At 48.4% G+C, this 22,535-nt stretch overlaps 1 protein-coding gene and 1 pseudogene across 1 annotated transcript in view; both read left to right on the top strand.

Annotated features, from left to right (window-relative positions):
• Positions 1-2,317: 2,317 nt before the first annotated feature.
• LOC116821550 (mast cell protease 3-like) lies at positions 2,318-7,128 on the top strand (annotated as a pseudogene).
• A 6,809-nt stretch (positions 7,129-13,937) lies between these two features.
• The window catches only part of LOC116821554 (granzyme B-like), a 30,671-nt gene continuing 22,073 nt past the window's right edge, over positions 13,938-22,535 (top strand). Inside the window, 2 exon segments of the mRNA XM_075072387.1 lie at positions 13,938-14,039; positions 14,131-14,250. Coding sequence (XP_074928488.1) covers positions 13,973-14,039; positions 14,131-14,250 — 187 coding nt within the window. The 5' untranslated portion in view covers positions 13,938-13,972.

Here is a 22,535-nt window from a genome sequence, read left to right on the forward strand (position 1 = left end):
GTGCTGCTGTCACTGGTCCAAGCACCAAGTTCTGCCCTTCCCCAGCTCTCCTGTGTACATGGGCTGTGGGTAACACTGATCGGTATCAGTGCTGGGTGAGAAAACACACCCCTGTCCCCTGTGTGTGAGATAGAGGCGGGTGACTCTGATCATCCTGATACCAGCGCCCCACCCCAGACATTGTGTATATGACAGCCAAAGTGTCTCTGACACTCCCCAACAGATTGTTAGAGACAGGTGACTTCCCTGCTTCTTCTGCCCCACTGAGTTTATCAGCCCCCAAGGGGGCTCAGCCCCATCCCTGCCATCAGAGTCCCTGGCCTGTCAGGGGAGGTGGTGTCCGCCTATGGGGATTCACAAGCACAGAGCCAGGAGCATCACTGGTCCAGTCATTCCTGCATCCCACCTCCCCAGGGACTAGACATGGATGCTCCCAGCCAACTCCCGCTCTTGGCCCTGAGTGGGGTCAGTGACCCCTATTATAGCTACCAGAAGGGTGCAGACAGCGGGTGGGTCCAGCATTGGTAGTGTGCAGAGATGGATCTAGAATGGATGTATGGGGATCTAGATTGCTCTACATTTGATGTGCAGGGATCTGCATTAATCTAGAAGAGACCTACAGGTAGCTATGTGGGTATGGATAGATCTAGAATGGAACAGCATCCACTGAAATTAATCTAGCTTGAATGGATATAGAGAGATTCTGGAATAGCTCTACATGGTGACACATAGATCTAGTCATATCTGGATGGATAGATCCCACCACTCATTCAGGAGACATGCCAATTCCAAGAGGAGGACCCAGAGACAAATAATGGAATGGCTGAGATTGGATCTACCAATAGGCAGATACTAGAAGATCAAAACAGAGTTAATGCCAGTCAACGCGGGTTAATGGAGAACAGACCATGGTCAATAACCACTTTGTTTGGTTCATTCAGGTGACTGTGCTTATGTGATATATATGTGGATTCCCATGGGGAGTTTGCCCAACTACCACACAACATTCATATTGAGAAATTGGCTCTCAAAAGACTTAACATGGCTCCAAAATGGGCTAAGTGATCCTCCTCAAAACGTGATCCTCACTGGGGAATCAGCATCCACTGGGGTGTTGCTGGTGGGCCTCTCAAAGATCTGTTCTGGGCCTGAGGTTATTCAGTATCTGTATCAATGATCTGGAAGTTCATGTAAAATTGTTGCTGGCAAAGTCTGCAGAGAACACAAGGATAGGTGGGGTAGGGGACACCTCCAAGCTGCAGAGCTACCTGGTCACCTGGTGACTTTGGTGCAGACATGAATCCAGCCAAATGCTAGGTCAAATATCGAGGGAAAAGGGATGTCGTTCACACTGACAGGATGGGAGCTGTGTCCTGGAGATCAGGGGCTCTGAAAGGGAGCATGGTGGAACCCATTCAAACAAGAGATTTCAGTGGAATGCAGGAGCTAAGCAGGGAGATACCCTGCTTGGGTGTATAAAGCAGGGGATACTGAGTTGCAGCAAGGAGGTGGGGTCACCACTGGATACGGCCGTTTTAGGACTATGACTGGAGATTGTGTCCAGCTCTGGTGTCCACACCTCCAGCAGGATGCTGAGAAATTGGAAAGACCTACAAGAACAAGCTGAGAGGTGAAGACCCTGGCTAGAGGGGAGCGCTCCAAGGACAGTGAGCTCCTGATGCTATTGGAGGTAATGAACGGACTCAGCCCCCTTCTGTAGGCACCTCCATGGGGCAGGGGTTTCTGAAAGCAGGGGGGTCTTCAACCTCTCTGGCAAAGGCAGAACAAGACCCAACAGCTGGGATCTGGATTCAGAAAAGGTCTGGCTGAGACTAATATGCAAATATTAAACATGGAGCCATGGGAACAACTTACCCAGGGCCATGGTGGAGGCAGAGGTAGCTGAGTGGGTTCTGGCTCTGGGGTGTCCACCAGGGGGTCAGTTTGGAAGGTCACAACGATCCTTTCTAGCCCTGAAATCTATGGGTCTGGGTATCTTGATGCAGAGAAGCCCAGGGGAGTTTTTTAAACCTGCAGTAGGAAGCGAGGAGGTTTAACCACATTTGCAGTCAGTCTGGGTGGGCACCAGAGCAGGGAGGAAACCCCCCACCTCCCCGCCCTGATGTGGGCACAGCTGTGGCTGGAGGCTTTTCCGATAGGCGTCTCCACCCCTGGGCCATCCGGGCTGGGAGTTTCCGGGCAGCAGGGTACACGTCCCTGTGGTTGCCAGGCCCTCCCCTCCCCTCTCTGTGCCTGGTCCATATAACCTCCCGGTCTCACACAGAGGCTCCGTGCCCATCCCTGGATGTCTCTGACAATGGAGCTCCTGATCCTCATCCTGCTTCCCGTGGCCTTTCTGCTACCCCATGGGTCTCAGGCTGGTGAGTTGTGGGAGGGGGATCAGGGCCCATGGGGAGCAGGACCCTCGCACCATATGGGGAGCTGTGGGCAGCATTTAGGGTCTCCCTCTTGGTCCTGCTGGGGCCAAGGGACTGTATAGAATCCTGAATCCTCTACTGAGTGCATCGGGGCTCTTAGAGCAGCCTAAGCGTTTGGAAAAGCAGCAAAGAATCCTGTGGCACCTTATAGACTAACAGACGTTTTGGAGCATGAGCTTTCATGGGTGAATACCCACTTCTTTAGATGCATGTAGTGGAAATGTCCAGGGGCAGGTATATATATGCAAGCAAGCTAGAGATAATGAGGTTAGTTCAATCAGGGAGGATGAGGCCCTGTTCTAGCAGTTGAGGTGTGAAAACCAAGGGAGGAGAAACTGGTTTTGTAGTTGGCAAGCCATTCACAGTCTTTGTTTAATCCTGAGCTGATGGTGTCAAATTTGCAAATGAACTGAAGCTCAGCAGTTTCTCTTTGAAGTCTGGTCCTGAAGTTTTTTTGCTGCAGGATGGCCACCTTAAGGTCTGCTATAGTGTGGCCAGGGAGGTTGAAGTGCTCTCCTACAGGTTTTTGTATATTGCCATTCCTGATATCTGATTTGTGTCCATTTATCCTTTTCCGTAGTGACTGTCCAGTTTGGCCGATGTACATAGCAGAGGGGCATTGCTGGCATATGATGGCGTATATTACATTGGTGGACGTGCAGGTGAATGAACCAGTGATGGTATGGCTGATCTGGTTAGGTCCTGTGATGGTGTCGCTGGTGTAGATATGTGGGCAGAGTTGGCATCGAGGTTTGTTGCATGGATTGGTTCCTGAGCTAGAGTTACTATGGTACGGTGTGCAGTTGCTGGTGAGAATACGTTTCAGGTTGGCAGGTTGTCTGTGGGCAAGGATTGGCCTGCCACCCAAGGCCTGTGAAAGTGTGGGATCATTGTCCAGGATGGGTTGTAGATCCCTGATGATGCGTTGGAGGGGTTTTAGCTGGGGGCTGTATGTGATGGCCAGTGGAGTCCTGTTGGTTTCTTTCTTGGGTTTTTCTTGCAGTAGGAGGCTTCTGGGTACACGTCTGGCTCTGTTGATCTGTTTCCTTATTTCCTCGTGCGGGTATTGTGGTTTTGAGAATGCTTGGTGGAGATTTTGTAGGTGTTGGTCTCTGTCTGAGGGGTTAGAGCAGATGCGGTTGTACCTCAGTGCTTGGCTGTAGACAATGGATCGTGTGATGTGCCCGGGATGGAAGCTGGAGGCATGAAGGTAGGCATAGCGGTCGGTAGGTTTTCGATATAGGGTGGTGTTAATGTGACCATCACTTATTTGCACCGTGGTGTCTAGAAAGTGGACCTCCCGTGTAGATTGGTCCAGGCTGAGGTTGATGGTGGGGTGGAAGTTGTTGAAATCGTGGTGGAATTTTTCTAGAGTCTCCTTCCCATGGGTCCAGATGATGAAGATGTCATCAATGTAGCGTAGGTAGAGAAGGGGCGTGAGTGGACGAGAGCTGAGGAAGCGTTGTTCCAGGTCAGCCATAAAAATATTGGCGTATTGTGGGGCCATGCGGGTGCCCATAGCAGTGCCACTGATCTGGAGGTATATATTGTCATCAAACTTGAAATAGTTGTGTGTGAGTATAAAGGCACAGAGCTCAGCAGCCAGTTGTGCTGTGGCATCATCAGGGATACTGTTCCTAACAGCTTGTATTCCATCTGTGTGTGGGATGTTTGTGTAGAGAGCCTCTACATCCATGGTGGCTAGGATGATGTTTTCTGGAAGGTCACCAATGCATTGTAGTTTCCTCAGGAAATCAGAGGTGTCACAGATTTAGCTGGGAGTGCTGGTGGCATAGGGTCTGAGTAGAGAGTCCACATATCCATACAGTCCTTCAGTGAGAGTGCCAATGCCAGAGATGATGGGGCGTCCAGGATTTCCGGGTTTGTGTATCTTGGGTAGTAGGTAGAATAACCCTGGTCGGGGCTCTAAGGGTATGTTGATTTGTTCTGGTGTTAGTGTAGGGAATGTCCTGAGTAGATGGTGCAGTTTCTTAGTGTATTCCTCAGTGGGATCTGAGGGAAGTGGCCTGTGGAATTTGGAATTGGAGAGTTGTCTGGCAGTTTTCTAAGGGTTTGGGTGGCCAATCCCCCACAGGCTTCTTTGGGACCCCACTGCCAATCCCTGTGTCAGACAGGGACATTTGCCATGCGGCTGGGCCACTGGGCTGGGACCCAAGAAATCTGGGCCCATTCCCAGATCTGCTCAGGATCTCTGTTAACAAGGATTTGTATGGATTAAGGATGGTCACTGAAATCCCTTAGGCAGGTTTACAAACAATCTCCCTGAGCCGCAGTTTCCTTATCTCTACAATGTGAATAATAATTCTGCTCGTGTCTGGATGCTGCCTGGGTCAATGAAAGGCCTGGAGCAAGGGAGCCCCTGATCTCGGTTAGTTTCCATGCAGCCCCTGGCATAATAGGGGCCCAGATCTCGGTCGTCATGCCACCCTCACGTAAATAACAGCAATTTGTTAAAGGTGAGATTTTCCAACCACAATCTTTCTCCCCCGTCCACCCTCAGCTGCGTGGAGACTTCTTCAGTGGTGATTACAAAATGTTTTTTATTTTCCATGGGAGAAAACCCCAAAGTGGTACTTTTATATTTTCACCTAAATATTACCCAACACTGGGGGGAAAGAATCAGTTTCACCACAATAATTCAGACGGGTTTGAGACGAGGCTTTCTGAGAAAAAATGATGTTTGTAAAAAGTTTGGCGTGTCAATCTGGGAACAGCCCTGACTGGTGACTGTGGACTGATGGAGAAGACACATCCCCAAAGGATCTCTCAGTGCCCTTCCAGGTGCTGCCAGGCCTAATCTGGGGGACTTTGGTCCCCAAAGCTCTTAACTTCAGGCAGTGCAGTTACTGACCCACTCCTGGTGTGTTTGGCACTGATTCTCCACACAGCAAGGTCAGAGCTTTAGCTTTTTCCTCCAGCCCCATGAGGTGTCCTGTCTGGGAGAGAGCTGAGGAGGTGGCAGAGTTCCAGGCACAGGGATCATGCAAGGAGAGCGTCAGAGGGGGTGGGATGAAGTTGTGGAGACTCCCATTTGGGATGGGGAGCTTGGTCCCAGACCGGCCCAGGGGCACGATGGGACTCTTTATATGAACCTGGTCTCCCCCCAGGAGAGATCATCGGGGGACAGGAAGCCCAGCCCCACTCCAGACCCTACATGGCCTATCTGGAAATACAATGCAAAGGGAAGACGTATATCTGTGGAGGGTTCCTGGTGTCAGAGAACTTCGTGCTGACGGCCGCTCACTGCAAGGGAGAGTAAGTGCCTCTGTGCTGGGGATGTTGGGGCAGGTCAGGGTTAGCGGGCGATGGGGGAACAACAGGAACAAAGTCAACAGAAAATCTCTGTGCACTGCTGGATCCCCCATCCGCAATTCAGCAGAGCGACCCGTAACAATGACATCATGTTGCTGCAGGTACTGCCCCCACCCCATCACCCCCCCAGTGACCTCACACTGCTGCAAATACCGCTCCTATCCCATCACCCCATCCCTAGTGACCTCACACTGCTGCAGGCACGGCCCCCATCCCATCACCCCACCCCCAGTAACGTCACACTGCAGCAGGTACTACCCCCATCCTATCATTCCGCCCCCAGTGACCTCACACTGCTGCAGGTACCACCTCATCCCATCACCTCACCCCCAGTGACCTCACACTGCTGCAGGTACCACCCCCATCCCATCACCCCACCCCCAGTGACCTCACAGTGCTGCAGGCACTGCCCCTGTCCCATCCCCTGAACACCAGTGACCTCACAGACATGGGTTTTCATGTTTCTGGGGACTGGTATGTCCCTCTGTGTCCTTGAGTGTGACCCTCACATTGATCTCAATCATTCTTGTGTCTCAGCTGGAAGAGAGAGCGAAGCTGAACAGACGGATGGATTCCATCGCCCTACCCCATACCAGCGAGAGAGTAAAGCCAGGGGCTGTGTGCAGCATCGCCGGCTGGGGCAGCACTAGCACAGAGAGTGTATCCACCTCAACCACGCTCCAGAAGGTGGACGTGGTGGTGATGCAGGATGCCGCATGTCCGAAGAAGCCTACTGGGCCAGATCATGACTATAACTCCTCCACCATGATGTGTGTGGGGGATCCAAAGACGGGCAAAGACTCTTGGGAGGTGAGTCTCCTCCTGGCTTCAAGCATCCTTGATAAATTGTTATTATTAATGAGGTTGTTGATGTTGCAATCAGGCCTACGAGTGGTGGTCAGCAATCAGGCCCCACTGTGCTGTACAAATTAGTGGGAAAATATCTGGTATTCTCCCAGAGGGAGGCAGAGAACAGTTTGGGGGGTGAGGGCTGAGGCCAGCTGGATACTGGGGGAGCCAATCAGAGAATGGGTGGACATAGGGGTCTGTCACTGAGCTGTGTATCAGCTGGAATGACTCACTGACTTGTTCTCCATCTGTGACTTGTTTTACTTCACAGGGCGATTCTGGGGGCTCCCTGGTGTGTGGGAAAACAGCCCAGGGTGTTGTCTAATGGGGGCCTCCCACCCCTCCCGGGGTGTATACAAGAGTCTCCACCTTCATCCCCTGGATACAGGCGACGATGAGGAGGCTGCAGCCCTGAGCTAAGCCGAGAATAGCTGTGGGGGCTGGAGCTGCGCCGCTTCTGTCCTTTGATGATGCTCAGATGTACGGCCTGCTTTGCAGATTGGCTGAGCCCACCTCTCCCCAGGATACCTATCCCTAGACATTGCTCCACTCAGGCAGTGCCCAGCCCATAAGCATAAGGCACTGAGCCTAGGGGAGTTAGGAGCCAGATTCAAGGCCATGTCCTATCAGCTCCCTTGGCAATCCCAACCCAGACACTTAGGCTGCCTCTTCGCGAGGGAAACAGCTGGTTTATTTCCCCTGGGGTAACAGACATAAACCAAACCCTGGGGCAGACCCAACGGTTTGTAGCTCTCCCCCATGTCATCTGCTCAAGTGACTGTTTATGGGGAATCTTCACTGGTACCTGACCTGCTAACTCCTGTGAAAACTGCAGCCTGCCCTGGCCTCACTGGACCTATCTCATGGGTTAATTTATCAGGCTCGCCAGTACCTATTCCAACCACACCTGTTCCCAGTTCTGGCTAGGCCAGTGGGACAGGAACGCAGAGAAGGCTGCACTGAACTGATTGCAGATCAATCCCTGGTGCTGATCGCCTCCTTCCCACCTTCTCTGCCCCACCCTGCTGCGTGTCCTGTTGCATTTCACTCACTGCTACATTGCCAGCATGAATAAAAATGAAGTTACAAAAAAAACGGTGTTTCAGGCACTGAGCGATCAACCCGAGCTGTGAAATCCAGAGCAACTGTTGCATCTGCCAGGGCTAGGTGGGAATTAACCTCTACAGGGAAAGGCTGGGCTTATGATTAATGCGCTAAGCTGGAACTTAGGACACATTGTATGGGGGGATTTTGGCAAACCAGTAAAGTGCCTGAAACCATGACTGCTTATTGCTAAAGCAGCCAAGTCAGCAGGCTGTAAAGTGGCCATGCAGCAGCCTCAGCTTGACCAAGGCAGGAGGGGAGGAAGGTTGGGGTGACACAGAAAGGGCAGCTTGATCCCACATCCTTCCTGATAAGAGTTGTGCTAAAGTTTCTGATACATGCATTTTAGAAGAGCAGGATGTGCCCCCAGGAATGTCTGTTAGGGCCTCAAGGCTGCAAACTCGGAAAAAACCCACAGCTGGTTAATCAATAATCCGAAGGAATCTCTTGCTTGACTGTTGAAACTGCTTGTTTAACAAGGTTTCTTTAAGGGACATGTCACTGTCTTACTAATCTATAAATAAGAGGGGAAAGTTTGAGGTAGTTGGACTGGACTCTCCCTCTGGATGCATCTTGTGTTCCCCACCGGCGCTGTGCCACTCAAGAGCCACACTCAGCTTTGGTAATTATCGAGGGTTGGAGGTGTTTTACTAACCTGTTTAGCTTTAAGTGAAAGCACTCTTGTGTTGTTCTGTTTGTGCCAGCCATCTTTGGGTCGGATGGCCGTGTCTCCTCTGATTTATTTCCTGACACCACCTTGCAGAGAGTAAAAGTTATTAAGAGTTTTGGGTTGAAAGAACCCCGAGTAACAACATCATGTGGATTTTTTCCTACACGTTATAGAAAGGTGCTCAAGGGGCCAGGCCTCCTCTTCCCAAGTGTGATGTGATGGTCTATAGCTGACACCAGCTAACCTCTCTTGTGCTTTATCAGGTAGGACATTGATCCATAAGGACCCAGGATCATTTTCTTCCCAGTTATCAGTGACTCGGAAACAGGCGGTGCCATTTTTGACACTGAGTGCACGTCCCCTCCCCTTTTCTCCACTTGATCCTTCCTGACTAGCTGGTAATCATGGATTTTAACCGTCCAGTCATGGGAATCATCCCACTAGGTTCCAGTCACACCTGCTACACCAAAGTGATGCTCCTGGAAAAGCAATTCCAATTCCTCATGTTTGTTCCCCAGACTTCTCGCACTGGTGCAGAGGCGAGTCAAGAATTTCTTCTCTTCATTTAATTGGGGTTCCTGGATTAATTTTGTTCTTGATTTTTGCTGAGAGCTCATTTCTTCCCCTTTTACCTTCCCCTTGGCCTATTAGTTTAGCCCTCTCTTGACTCCTCTAGCCAGCCTGTCCCCATGGAGGTTGGCCCCCCTTTTCTTGAGGTGGAGTCTATCCAAACTCTGAAGCCCCCCCTACCCATAGAAGATAGACTGATGTTCCACGAACTCTGCACCCTCCACACCACCAATATAGGGAGTAATCAGACCCCATCTCAGCCTGCATTTTAGGCTAATCCAGCCCAGCTCTGTCACTCTCCTCTCATCAGACATGCTCTCCGGTCCCCTGAGTGCCCTCACAGCCCTTCTCTGCATCTGCTCCACATCTGCTCTGGTCTGAATTCCTCTGTCCTGCATACGGGTGACCCAAATTGATTCCCAATGGGAAGCCAGGTTCACGGCAGCTCCTGGCGCACCTTGAACAGTGATGGGAGGTGTTTGCTAAGGTTGCAGCAATAATCCAGGGCAGCTGGAGTCTGGCATCCCACGACCCCGGGAAAGGTGCCCAGTGGCAGACCTGGCCCTGGTAGCCTGCCTTGGGAGCCCAGAGCTAGGGGCCATGGCTTGGCTTGGCTCAGATGTGTCTCACTCAGAATCATCTGAGACATTTGGGTCTGCTTGCCACAGATTAGCTCCTGCACGGTGGCATTGAATTGGGTGCAACCAGGGTGATGCCTCCTGTGGTAATCTAGCCTCCCAGTCCCAGACCTGAACTTTAGCGTCCACAATCTGGTCCTGTCCCAAACCTGGACTTTTGCGTCCAAAATCTGGGGGCTTACCTGAAACTCCCCCAAGCTCACTACCAGCTTGGATATTCTCGCTGCCACCAGGTCAGGTATTTAAATTGCAGAGAGCCTGACCTCCCCTTTCCTCTCTCTGGTGTCCCAACTCTTCCTTTGGGGACCCCCCAAAGACCAGAGCCCTGGTCTCCTCTCTCTCTTCTCCAGCTTCCCCCCTTTCCTGGGTTGCCGGTGCAATGCTATGCTTCACTCCTTGAATACCACCGGAGAAGCAATCTAGCTTCCCCGAGGCTAGGTAATGTACCTAGTCCAGCTCACACAAGAAATTCCTCCTCCCTTTGTCCTATAGCCTTTCCCGCCTTGGGACAATAGGGAGGTGAGGCACCGAGTTGGGCGTTTCTCCCCCTCTGCCTCACTAAAAAGAAACTTTCACAAGGTTTAAAAGAAAAGTTTATAGCAAAAAGAAAGAAAATATAAAACAATAACTTGCATTAAGAAACTCAACACAGGCTCTTGCTTATAAGAAATATGAAGAAACAGTCTGATTAAAAGATAGCCCGATAAACCAGTCAACCAATCCACATACATGTAATACCCACAAAGATCCTCATAGCCGACTTACTTTGCTTTCCTTGTACTTACAGATGTTTAGAAGAAACTTTAAGATAAGATGGAGGTTAGGAGGAAACTTGTTTACTCACAGCAGAAAACAAAGACCCTGAGTATACAAATTCCCGCCCCTGACTTTAAACAATCCAGTTCTCTGATTGGTCCTCTGGTCAGGTGTTTGGTTACCCTTTCCAGGTAAAAGAAACTTAACCCTTACCTTACCTATCTATTTATGACACCTCCCCCTCTATAGGCAGAGACGGGGGAGCAGGAAATGGAGAGGTTGCACCCCTAAGAAAGTGCAGATGACACACACACAGGCCTGTGGGAGACAGATGTGGCTTTTAACTGAGACCCTCAGAAACCTCACGGTCATCATGCGAGCACTGTGATTCCTTCTTTCTCACATTCGAGATGCCGAGGATAAGGTCACTTGATGAGGAATGGCCCAGAGCCCGGAGTGCTGCACAGCTGGGTCATGCACAGCTGGAAGTATTCAATGCACAGCTGGGCCCACACACAGCTGGACTTATGCAATGAACAGCTGGAGTTATGGAATGCATAGAAGGGTCCATACATAGGTGGAAGTACGCAATGTACAGCAGAGGCCATGCACACCAGGCACTATGGAAGGATGGCAGCTTCTCCCCACTTTAGGCCTAGAGTCTTGTGGCTGTCTACCATTCACCCAAGTCAGAACGCTGGCCTATTGAGACTATGAGTTTCTGGCTCTGGCCTATCTGAGAGGCTGAGGGACCCAGACTGGGTGTTTGCTGAGGGCCGCAGATCCCAGATTGCTGATTTGATGCTCTTCCCTGCTTGACGGTCTGAGACTCTGGGGGGCAGGCCTTTCCCCTCTCCCTACTAGGATATGCCGCCCTGAGAGAAAGAGCTATCCCAAAGGACTCTGACTACTAGGTCACACTACCCTGGGAACAATGATAGCCCAAAGGACTCTGACCACTCACACTCTCCCATGTTCTGGCTTAAGCTGTCAGAGCGACTCTAGCAATCAGGGCATAAGCTCCCCACTGACTGTGCGTGACTAGACACTCCTTAAGGGGGTGTCTCTACACCATGACAGACAATCCACCCCCTTCTATCTATCCATCAGTCCCCATCAACACCCTTCTCTCCAGCCATTCCTCCCTTCCCAGCCACACCCTTCTTTCCATTTTTCCTTCCATCCTTCCCTCCCGCTCTTCCTACGCATATGCAAGTCTCCATCCCTCCCTCCCTTCCCAAACACCCCCTCCCTCCATCCATCCATCCTGACAGTGGAACCAATTGCTGTAGTATCTCAGCTCCATTGGTGCCTTCACCTCTGCCATGTTTGCTCGTTTATTTCACTCCCTGTCCTCTGTCTGCCGGCATCAATGGAGTGCAGTGACATTCAGCCTTTGTGGGTGTTTACTTCCCTCCAGAGCCTTTGCTACTGCACACAGACACATTGGGATGTTCAAAGCCACATGCAAGAGCGAGGTGTCGAAATCCCCTTGACTTTCAGTGGTCCCTGGGCCCATAACACACTGACCCCCTTTACTATCCCCAGTCCATCCTGTCAAGTGCTCAGGTTCAATCCCATGGAATCCCAGCGCCCCATGGGGGATATGGGGAGATCTTCACAAAAGCCAAACACACTGTCATAAACAGATAGTTAAGGGTTAATGCCTCTTTTACCTGTAAAGGGTTAAGAAGCTCAGTAAATCTGGCTGACACTTGACTAGAGGACCAATAAGAGGACAAGATACTTTCAAATCTTGGTGGAGGGAAGTCTTTTTTTGTTCTCTTTGTTTTGGGTGTTGTTCGCTCTGGGGACTAAGAGGGACCAGACATCAATCCAGGCTCTCCAAATCTTTCGGAATCAGTCTCTCATGTTTCAAAATTGTAAGTAAGAGCTAGGCAAGGCGGAGTAGTTTTATTTTTGTTTTCTCAACTTGTAAATGTTCCTTATTTTGCTGAAAGGATTTTACCTCTGCTTGCTGTTACTTTGAACCTAAGGCTAGAGGGGGTTCCTCTGGGCTAAATTAATCTGATTACCCTGTAAAGTATTTTCCATCTTGATTTTACAGAGATTATTTTTTTACTTTGCTTTCTTTAATTAAAAGCTTTCTTTTTAAGAACCTGATTGATTTTTCCTTGTTTTAAGATCCAAGGGGATTGGATCTGGACTCACCAGGGATTGGTGGGGGGAAAGGTGGGGGAATGGTTAATTTCTCCTTGTTTTAAGATCCAAGGGGTTTGGATCTGTGTTCACCAGGGAACTGGTGAAGCCTCCCAAGGCTGCCCAGGGAGGGGAAGGTTTTGGGGGGACAGGAAGTGATCCAGACACTGAAATTTCTGGATGGTGGCAGAGTTACCAGATCTAAGCTAGTAATTAAGCTTAGAAGTGTCCATGCAGGTCCCCACATTTGTACCCTGAAGTTTAGAGTGGGGAACGAACCTTGACACACACAATGCCCCCTCTCTAGAACGTAGGCTGAGGAGCAAGTACACACTGGAGTCCACTCAGCCCCTCACTCACAGCAATGGGAACGGCTCCAAATGGGATCCAGCCTCACGCTACTGTGGGGCGGGCTGGAAATGCACATGGGCCTTTCCCTTCTAGAGGACAGTGGCTCTGAACCAGCCCCAGGGTGGGGACTGGCTGGTTCAGGGGAAGGGGAATGGGAATGGGGCTTTACCCCGCTAGGAGGCACTAACCCCTATCCAAGATTGGCTGGCTCGGCAGGCAGGGGAGGGGCTGAGAATCTGCTTCTCTATTTCTGCCCTGGCCCCCATCCAGATGTCTGTGGAAAGCGGTGCTGTCACAGATGCAAGGGGGTGGGGTAGTTTGGTCTCCCTGACCCATTTCCCTCACCCCAGCTCATGCCCGCACTGCTGGGGAGGGGGACAGTTGAGGAGGATCAAGAGGCTGGGTTCCCCCCTGAAGCTGAGTTGAGTCTTGGTCAAACCCCAGCTCCCACGACAATAGCACCAAGCCAGGGAGAGAGCTCAGATTGTTAGCGGCTCAGCAGTTGGGCCTGATCTCTCCCCCCAGCAGGCCATATGGTGGGGTTTCCAGGAACTGAGATGGCCGAGGCCCACCTGGCAGGTGGAAACATCACACTAAGGTGTCCTCCCCACTCCCATCTCTGCTCCAACCCAGGCCCCTGGGGGAAGAGGCCAGAAAAGCCGCGTCAGTGGATGTCTCAGCCCTCGCCGCACACCCCACCAGGCATGTGCATGGAGCTGAGGAGGCTGTGCAAGCTGTATTAGGGCTCAGCTCCACTCCAGATGTGCTTAGCTCCAGGCTGGGCCAGTGCCCAGATGTGCTGCAGCCCCAGATGTGGAGGGCGCCTGGCCACAGAGGAACCTTCCTCCTGCTGCTTCACCTGGACATGAGAGTGAAGAAGACCAGCGTGGCTTTGCAAGACAAGGGGCAAGCGAGTCTGTCAGCCTGTGGCTTGTGAAGGTCCAGCCAGACACAGGAGCTCTCCTGGTGCAGAGAGGTGCTGAGATCAGACTGGGTTAACCACAGCATCGGCCTCAAACTAGGCCCCTCCTCTTTGTAGCTGAACCACTTCCCTCCACTCTGCAGGGCTGCTGGGCACTGCCCAAGGTGAGCGCAGCCCTGCAATGCCCGTGACCCCACCAGAATGGACTCAGGCTGGTGACTCCTGTTTTCCACCCTCCCTCCCAGCAGGTGTGTGGGTGGTGGGGGGTCCAAACACTGAGACGGCAGATCCTCCACCCACACACTGGAGCTCATACCCCTCCCTTTTATTCTCCCCCAGACAAGTCTATAAGTGACTCCAGAGGCCGACATATCGTCTTCTTCCCCAGACTCCCTCTGAAGATGCTCCTGCTGCTCCTGTTCCACATTGCCTTTCCCCTGCTCCCTGGTGCTCAGACTGGTGAGTACTTGGGGAATAGACCCCCCAACCCCATAGGGAGCAGAGCTGTCTGCAAACCCTGGCTCCTTCCTAGAGTCAGATCTTTCCACTAGGGCTATCACATCACCCAGATGTGGTGCCGTGGGGCCTGGGGGGATATCAGTGTTTGCCCAGGATGCAACTGGTGAGCCTCAGAGCTGTGGGGTCTGGGGGCATCAGTTTGTTCCCAGAACCCAGCTGGGGAGCCATGATGTCTGAGGGTAGGTGGGCAGGGAGCTAAAGGGGCAGAGGGGGAGGAGGGGGTTAATGCTAACATAAAAAAGTCCCCTGTGGCAGAGGCAACACAGAGAAGCTCAATACGCCTGGTGAACAGTGGGCACCTAGACAGGAAATGAAGATCTGTGCAGTCTGTCTAGTTAGAGCAGGGGAGGGGCTAGGAGTTAGGACTCCTGGGTTCAGTCTCCGGCTCCAGGAGAGGAGTGGGTTCTAGTGGTTAGAGTGGGGGCTGGGCATCTGGGTTCATTTTCCAGTCCTACCACACACAGTGCCAGTGATTCTGGAGTGACTATTTAAGCCTAAGCTGATTGTATCTAGTTTGCTGAGCCATTACAAGCATTGAATCTGTCTCCCCTTGTAAGTATTCTCACATTTCTTATCAAACTGTCTGTTCTGGGCTATCTTGATTATCACTTCAAAAGTTTTTTCTCTTACTTAATTGGCCTCTCAGAGTTGGTAAGACAACTCCCACCTTTTCATACTCTCTGTATGTGTATATATATCTCCTCACTATATGTTCCATTCTATGTGTCCGATGAAGTGGTCTGTAGCCCACGAAAGCTTATGCTCAAATAAATTGGTTAGTCTCTAAGGTGCCACATAGAATTCTCTGTTGATTCCAGAGGACACAATCTGGCCTGTGAAATTAACAAGTTTAAAGCAAAATGGCAGGGAAGGAAGGGGACTTTAACTACCCAGACATCAGCTGGAAAAGTTATATGGCAGGACACAACATTTCCCATAAGAGCCTGGCATGTCTTGGGGACAACTTTTTGTGTCAGAAGGTGGAGGAAGAAACCAGGGGGGCTTTTTAGACTTGATTCTGACCAACAAGGAGGAATTGGTTGCAAATCTGAAGGCAATTTATGTGAAAGTGATCCCGAAAAGATAGAATTCCCGATCCTAACAGAAAGAAGGAGGGAGAGCAATAGAATAAGGACAACGGACTTCGTAAAATCACACTAACAAATTCAGAAAATTATAGATGAGCTCCCATGCCAAGAAAATCTAAGGGCGAAAGGCGTTCAGGAGAGCTGTCAGTTTCTGAAGCGGACAATATTAAAGGCACAACTGCAAATTATTCCTATGCAAAGGAAAGACACAAAGAATAGTAAGAGGCCAATATGGCTCCACAGAAGTTCTTTAATGACCTCATAATCAAAGAATAATCCTAAAAAAATGGGGGAAACTTGGAAAAATTGCTAGAGGAGTATAAAAGAATAGGACTAGCACGTAGGAACACAGAGAGGCTAAGGCACAAAATGAGTTTCGCCTAGCAAAGTCCTTGAAATGCGTTAGGAGCAAGAGAAAGATTCAGGAAAGTGAAGGTTCACTACATAGCCGGGAAAGAGAACTAACAATCAAAATGAAAAAAGGTGTTTAATGTCGGTTTTGCTTCAGACTTCACTAAAAGAGTTAATAGTGAACAGATACACTTCACAATTAATACTAGCAAGAGGGAAGGAACACAAGCCAAAACTGGGAGAGAAAAGGTTACAGAACATTTAGTTAGGTTGGATGTATTCAAGTTAGCACAACCTGATTAAATTAATCATTGGGTGCATACGGAAGTGGCTGAAGCAATCACGGAACTATTAGGATGTTTCTTTGAGAACCTCTGGAGGACAGGTGAGGTCCCAGAGGACTGGAGAAGGGCAAACATAGTACTTATCTTTAAAAAGAGGAACAAAGAGAATGCAGGGAATTTGATACCTGGAAAGATACTGGAGCAAACACTTTGGATTACAAGGAATGGCCAGCAAGAACAAATCATGCCAAATCAACCTAACTTCCTTCTTAAATTGAGATACTGGCCCAGTGGATGGGGGGAAGCAGTTAGGGTGACCAGACAGCAAATGTGAAAAATCAGGACAGGGGATGGGGGGTAATAGGTGCCTATATAAGAAAAACACCTAAAAATCGGGACTGTCCCTATAAAATCGGGACATCTGGTCACCCTAGAAGCAGTAGACAAGACCATACTCAAAAACTATCATTGGCTGTGTGTCAAACTGGGAAAACAATTCTAGTGGAGTCTCACAGCGGTCAGTCTTGGGTCTGGTACTTTGCAATCTTTTCATTAATGGCTTGGATGATGAAGTGCAGATGACACCAACCTGAGAGAGGCTGCAAACACTTTGGAGAACAACATTAGGTTTTGAAACATATTTAACAAATTAGAGATTTGGTCTGGATTCACCAACATGAAATTCAGTACAGACATGTGCAAAGTACTTCACTTAGGAAGGAAAAATAAAATGCACAACTACAAAATGGGGAATAACTGGCTAGGTGGTAGCACTGCAGAAAGGATCTGGAGACCATAGTGGATCATACATTGAATATGAGTGAACAATGTGCTGCAGGTGTGAAAAACATTAATATTATTCTGGGGTGTCTTAAGAGGAGTGCCATATGTAAGACAGGGGAGGTAATTGTTCCACACTACTCGACACTGGTGGGGCCTCAGTTTTGAGTGTCACACTTTAGGGGAGATGTAGAGAAATTGGAGAGAGTCCAGAGGTGAGCAACAAAAACGATCAAAGATTGAGAAAGCCTGAGCTAAGAGGAAAGGTGAAAAAACTGCGCATGTTTAGTCTAGAGAAGAGGAGGCTGAAGGGGAACCTGAGAACAGACTTCCGCTATGTGAAGGTCTGTTAAAGAGGACAAGGATCAATGGTTCTCCAAGTCCACAGAAGATTAGACAAGAAGTGATGAGCTTAGTCTGCAGCAAGGGAGATTGAGGTTAGTTATTAGGAAAAACTTTCTAACCCTAAAAGGAGTTAATCTATGGAATAGTATCTCAAGGAAAGCCATGGAAACCCTATCACTGGAGGGGTTTAAGACCAGGTTGGACAAACATCTGTCAGGGATGGACTAAGTTGACATGCTTCTGCCTCAGAACAGGGGGCTGAATCAGGTGACCTCATGAGGTCCCTTCCAGCCTGATATTTCTGATTCTACTCTATGAAATGTCTTCTGAGATTAAATCCTTTGAGCTTCCTTCCCCTCCATTGCCCGTTATCTGGAGTCCAGCTGGGCAGGTGGCCAGGCAGATACGAAACCTCACACGGAAAAAAACAAAGCTGGTCTTGAAAAGTTTCTGAGAACCAGGACTAAAAGGAAATGACTCAGCAGATGGGGACTGGAGGAATGACAAATTTGCATTCAAAGATGTAGACTTTTAATAGTCGTTCCAGTGTGGGCCAGAGGCGATGTTGCTGGGGGCATGTAGGGTCAGATGTCCCCCCCTCCAATATCCTGCATGGCTTTTACTGAGTATGCTCACCTGGACTCTCAATCCTGACCTGCAGCACCCCCTTTCCCATTCCTGGACTCAGACCCTCAGACAGCTCTCCTTGTTCTTCCCAATGTCTGACTCTGAGAACTGTTTCCATTCATGACACAGCCAAGTGTAGGAATGCACCTTTCACTGCCAGAAGGGATGGGGAGCACTGCTCCCTCTAAGCTGTACACATGTGCACGTGCACACAGATCCTAAACCCTGCACACATGGTTTTCATAAACTCTAGGCTCTAGGACTGGAAGGGACCTCGAGACACCGCACAAAAAATGAAATACTACATTGGACTCAGGCCAAAATGTAATTTACGGGCGACTTTGGACATTGTTCGCCCGCCATCTATCAATGCAGCCAGATTCTACTAGCTAGCAAGGGGGGGAAAAGGAAAGGAGGGCAATGAATCGCCTGCCAGCATTTTGAACGTGGAATGTTGATCGTGTCGGGACGGTTGGGACCCACACATCTCCTTGTAGTCTGTTCATTTGGCTGGGTACAAACTCAAGTACATGTGAATAAGTCAGAAGGCCAGGCCATAGTTGTTAAGGAACTGCAAAGATTTCCCAGAAATGAACAAAGGTAAGTGTTGTTTTTGTGACTGAAATCTTTCAAAGGCATTGGACTTCATATGTTTACTCGTGATGTTTTACCATTTTCCCGCATTTTTTGCCACATTTTTTAGCTATGCACAACTTCTGGTATCCTGATCTGAATGATCTCCCGTTTGCCCTATTGTCGAGTTACGCTGTTAAGTGCATTGAAATAGTAGCCATATAATAAAAGTATTAATTTTAAATAAACCAATCTGGTAAAAAATCAATCCCAAAATGTCACTGTCTAGAGGTCTAAAGAGTAAAAGAACAGTGACTTCATTTAAATCTGGATGGCTGGATGAGACTATAGAGACGGTTACACCAAAGTCACATAGTGTAATGCTTGTTAAATTTGGTGAAATATTCACATATGATGAGGACAATGGAGTGGTTCGTGTATATTGTCGAGATGCCAGAGCTTTGGGAGAATTTTCAACAGGAAGAATGTGAAACGATGTTTGGAATTGGATTTCTTAAAGCGTCATCTGTCAAGTAAGTCTCATATAGATGGGGTAACAAGGCTTAGAAACAAACCCCCTTCCTTATGGAGCAGATTGCTTAGCATGATTCTTGAAAGTCCAGCTGAAAAGCAGAGGAGGCAAATTAATCTTGAACACAAGCGCTCAAAACCAGAAGAAATCAAGGTACTTATTGACCGTGTGTTGTTGGCTTTTAAAATGAACAGCTGAGTGCTTTTTGTTCAGGATATTAATGACCATATGGAAAAGTATGTGCGCATACCAGTAAGCTGGAGAAGTAAAAATTATGCTTTTGAATTTCTTGAAATTATCAATTGCATTGTCCAAAATGACCCCATGCATGAAATAGCATCGGCAATGTTTCATATTCTAGCTGTTGATATAAGCACTGATTTATCCATTAAGAGATACTTGATATTCTACTTTAAATATAGATCCATAAATTCTGCAGACTATAAAACTTCATTTGGTGGACTATTACGATTGCAAGAATGTGATGCTGTTTCAATAGTGTCTGCAATCAAAGAGTTTTATAAAAAACACCAACTTGATCTAACGAAAATGGTGATGTTCACATCTGATGGTGCCTCCTTGATGTTGGGCAAACTCAACGGCGTGGCGGCTCACCAGAACGAACAGTTTCAGGATCTTGCAAAGTTGATGGATATTGGTGGAATAGTTAATGAACACTCTAAAAAAAACAAACTACGGTATTGTTTACAAGTAGATCATTTGGACATGCTGATGTGTATTAAGAGTTACTAGCTGGATGGAGGACTGATAGATCTGGACAGGGTTTATATTGAATGGGTAAATGAAAACGATTGCAGGGAAAAACAGTAAGGTTAGTTTAGCAGTCTTTGACATTTCGACCAATAAGGAAATTAAAATGTGTTTGTAATTACATATCTTATTCTTGGCTGACAATCATTGATTGATATTTTTTAGGAAAATTTTAAATTTAAAACACAAACTCTTGTTTTTCTTTTTTTACTTAAGATGTCACTATCTGAAAACTCATATAAATTGATATAATGGCATACTTATTAAATTGTCTTTATTATATGTTTATCAAAATCTTTTTGGACATGTATATAGAATGAAAGGTGAAAGTGGACACCAACAGGCAGAAGCCTATGGACTGATAATGATCACGATTAACATGTGCTTGATATATGCTCGTGATTGTCTGTAAAAAGATCCTAAAGTGTAATGCTTAAAACTAACTTCTGCTTCATGAGGAATGGTTAAATTTCCTTTTTCTAAGTATTTAAACATGACATTTATAAAATAACATGGTATAAAACTATTATTATCACAAATTGCAAATTAAAACTTTTTAAATGTATAAGCATGTTGCTCGCTTGGGGGCATTTGCCTCGTGGTGCACAAATTTAAACTCTGCTTCAAAAATTTGCACAGAAGAAATGTTTTGCGCACACGGCCTGTCAAAAATTAGAGGGAACATTGGCAGAGGGTTATGTGGGTCTCTGTGAGGTGGTGGCAGGGCCGGCGCTTCCATTTAGGTGGCCTAGACAATCACTTAAAGCGCCAGGATTATTGGGGAGCAGCATTTTGCCGGTGGGGGGGCGGCAGGGAGCACCGGTGGACCTTCCACAATCGTATCTGTGGAGGGTCCCCTGGTCCCGCGGCTCCAGTGGAGCTGCTGCAGGCATTCCAGTGGATGGTCCACTGCTCCCGTGGCTCCGGTGGACCTCCCGCAGGCACGGCTGCGGCAGTCAACAGGAGCCGCGGACCAGCGGACCCTTTCCGCAGGCATGACTGCGGCAGGTCCACCGGAACCGCGGAACCAGCGCGTGGGGCGGCGAAATGGCCGTGTGCCTAGGGTGCTAAAAACACTAGCGCCGGTGCTGGGTGGGGGGAGTCATGGACGGAGCCAACCGCAGCCCCGGTCTGCTTTGTGGGAGGGTGTTGCTATAACCCCCTCAGGAAGCCCCCTCAGGCTATGTATTTTATGCCGGCCCTGGGGTGCTCGTCGCTGCTCCTTTCCCTTGCCCACAGCTCCATCTGTCTGTCCCCACAATGCCCGGCTGTGTCCTTCTGTCTGTCTGCCCCCACAACCCCCAGCTGTCTCTGTGTGTCTCTGACACAACAGACTCCTGGGGCTCTCTCTGCCTGAGGCTCCTTCCCACCCCTGCTGTGGAGGCACAGCCAGGCAGCTCCGGCATCAGACCCTGCAGCTCCCTTTGGCTGAGGTTTATGCCCAATGGGCTGGGAGCTGGGTCAGCACTGGGGCTTCTCCGCAGCACGCAGCAACTCTGGGGATGGGGGAGCTGCTTGTGGGGAGACGGGGAAGCTATCCCTGAGGTGAGAGTACTCACGTTGCTGACCCATGGCACGGGGCCCCCCAAAACACGGAGCCTGAGGCCCAAACATTGGAGGAGCTGGGCCCACCTTCACGAATATTGATTGAGCATGGGCGCCATGGGCCTATATAACTCCCCACTTACGTACTCCTCAAATAATACACCGACTTGCTTTAGGTTTATACAAAACAGTGAATGTCCTATGCGCAGCACTGACAATAAAAGTTTAAAGGAGAGAAATTATATATCAACCAATCCCTCTCTCCTTTTTGTTCGCAGAAGATAACAGTGAGAAGGAAGTAGATAAAACTCCCTTCTAACCGTTTTGAAGATAAGCTCGTTTCTCTTTGGCTAACAGTGAATACAAAGATGCACCTTTTACCAAAAGATGTTCTACTTCTCTCAAAAAAACACTGGCTTGCTTTTTAAACTTTTGCCCAAAGGAAAAAATCTGTAAAGAAATTATACAACGTTTACAACCAGAGGTCCTGCTTCTAAGATAAAGACAATGACCAGCAACTCCAGGGTTAAAAACATCCAACCCCTCAGAAAGACCCCAAGTCATAAAATGACTTTAGTTGTAAACTTTGTAAAGTGTGAAAGTCCTGTTCCCAGCATTGACAATAAAGGTTCAAAAGAACCTATATTAGAAGGTTCTTACAGTGGATGACACTAAGAAATCAGCTTATACAAAAAATAGCTCCTTTTTTCAAATAAAAAAGGAAAACCTTATATTTTACAACAAAGAGATACCTCTCCTAAGATAAACACCCACCCTGGTTATCTGAAGAAATGCAAGCCCTCAGTAAACCATAAAAACCAGCGTTGAATGAGCTGTAACATAACTAGGTCTTTTTTTTAGGAACATTTTGTATAAGTTCAGTGACAAAAAAATATTTAAGGTACACTAGCCTAACCTTTGAAAAATAGTGTTTTAAAGAACCAAAACAATGGAATAGAATATGAGGGGAGTTTACATATGTGTTTCAATAAAAAAATAAGTTAGCATGCAGTGAGGAAAATTTGAGGTAGCAAATATTTTTAAAAGCTCTTAACTTTTGCAGCAAAACCACAGGCTTAAAATGAAATCAGGCGAGGTAGGGATGCATCAGACGAGGTATTTCCAGCAAAGATAAGGAGGTTTTAGTACCATTATACAAGACATTGGTGAGCCCTCATCTGGAATATTGTGTGCAGTGCTGGTCTCCCATGTTTAAGAAGGATGAATTCAAACCGGAACAGGTACAGAGAATGGCTACTAGGATGATCTGAGGAATGAAAAACTTGTCTTATGAAAAGAGACTCAAAGAGCTTGGCTTGTTTAGCCTAA

This window comes from Chelonoidis abingdonii, chromosome 14, assembly GCF_003597395.2.
Source record: "Chelonoidis abingdonii isolate Lonesome George chromosome 14, CheloAbing_2.0, whole genome shotgun sequence".
NCBI classification, from domain to species: domain Eukaryota; kingdom Metazoa; phylum Chordata; order Testudines; family Testudinidae; genus Chelonoidis; species Chelonoidis abingdonii.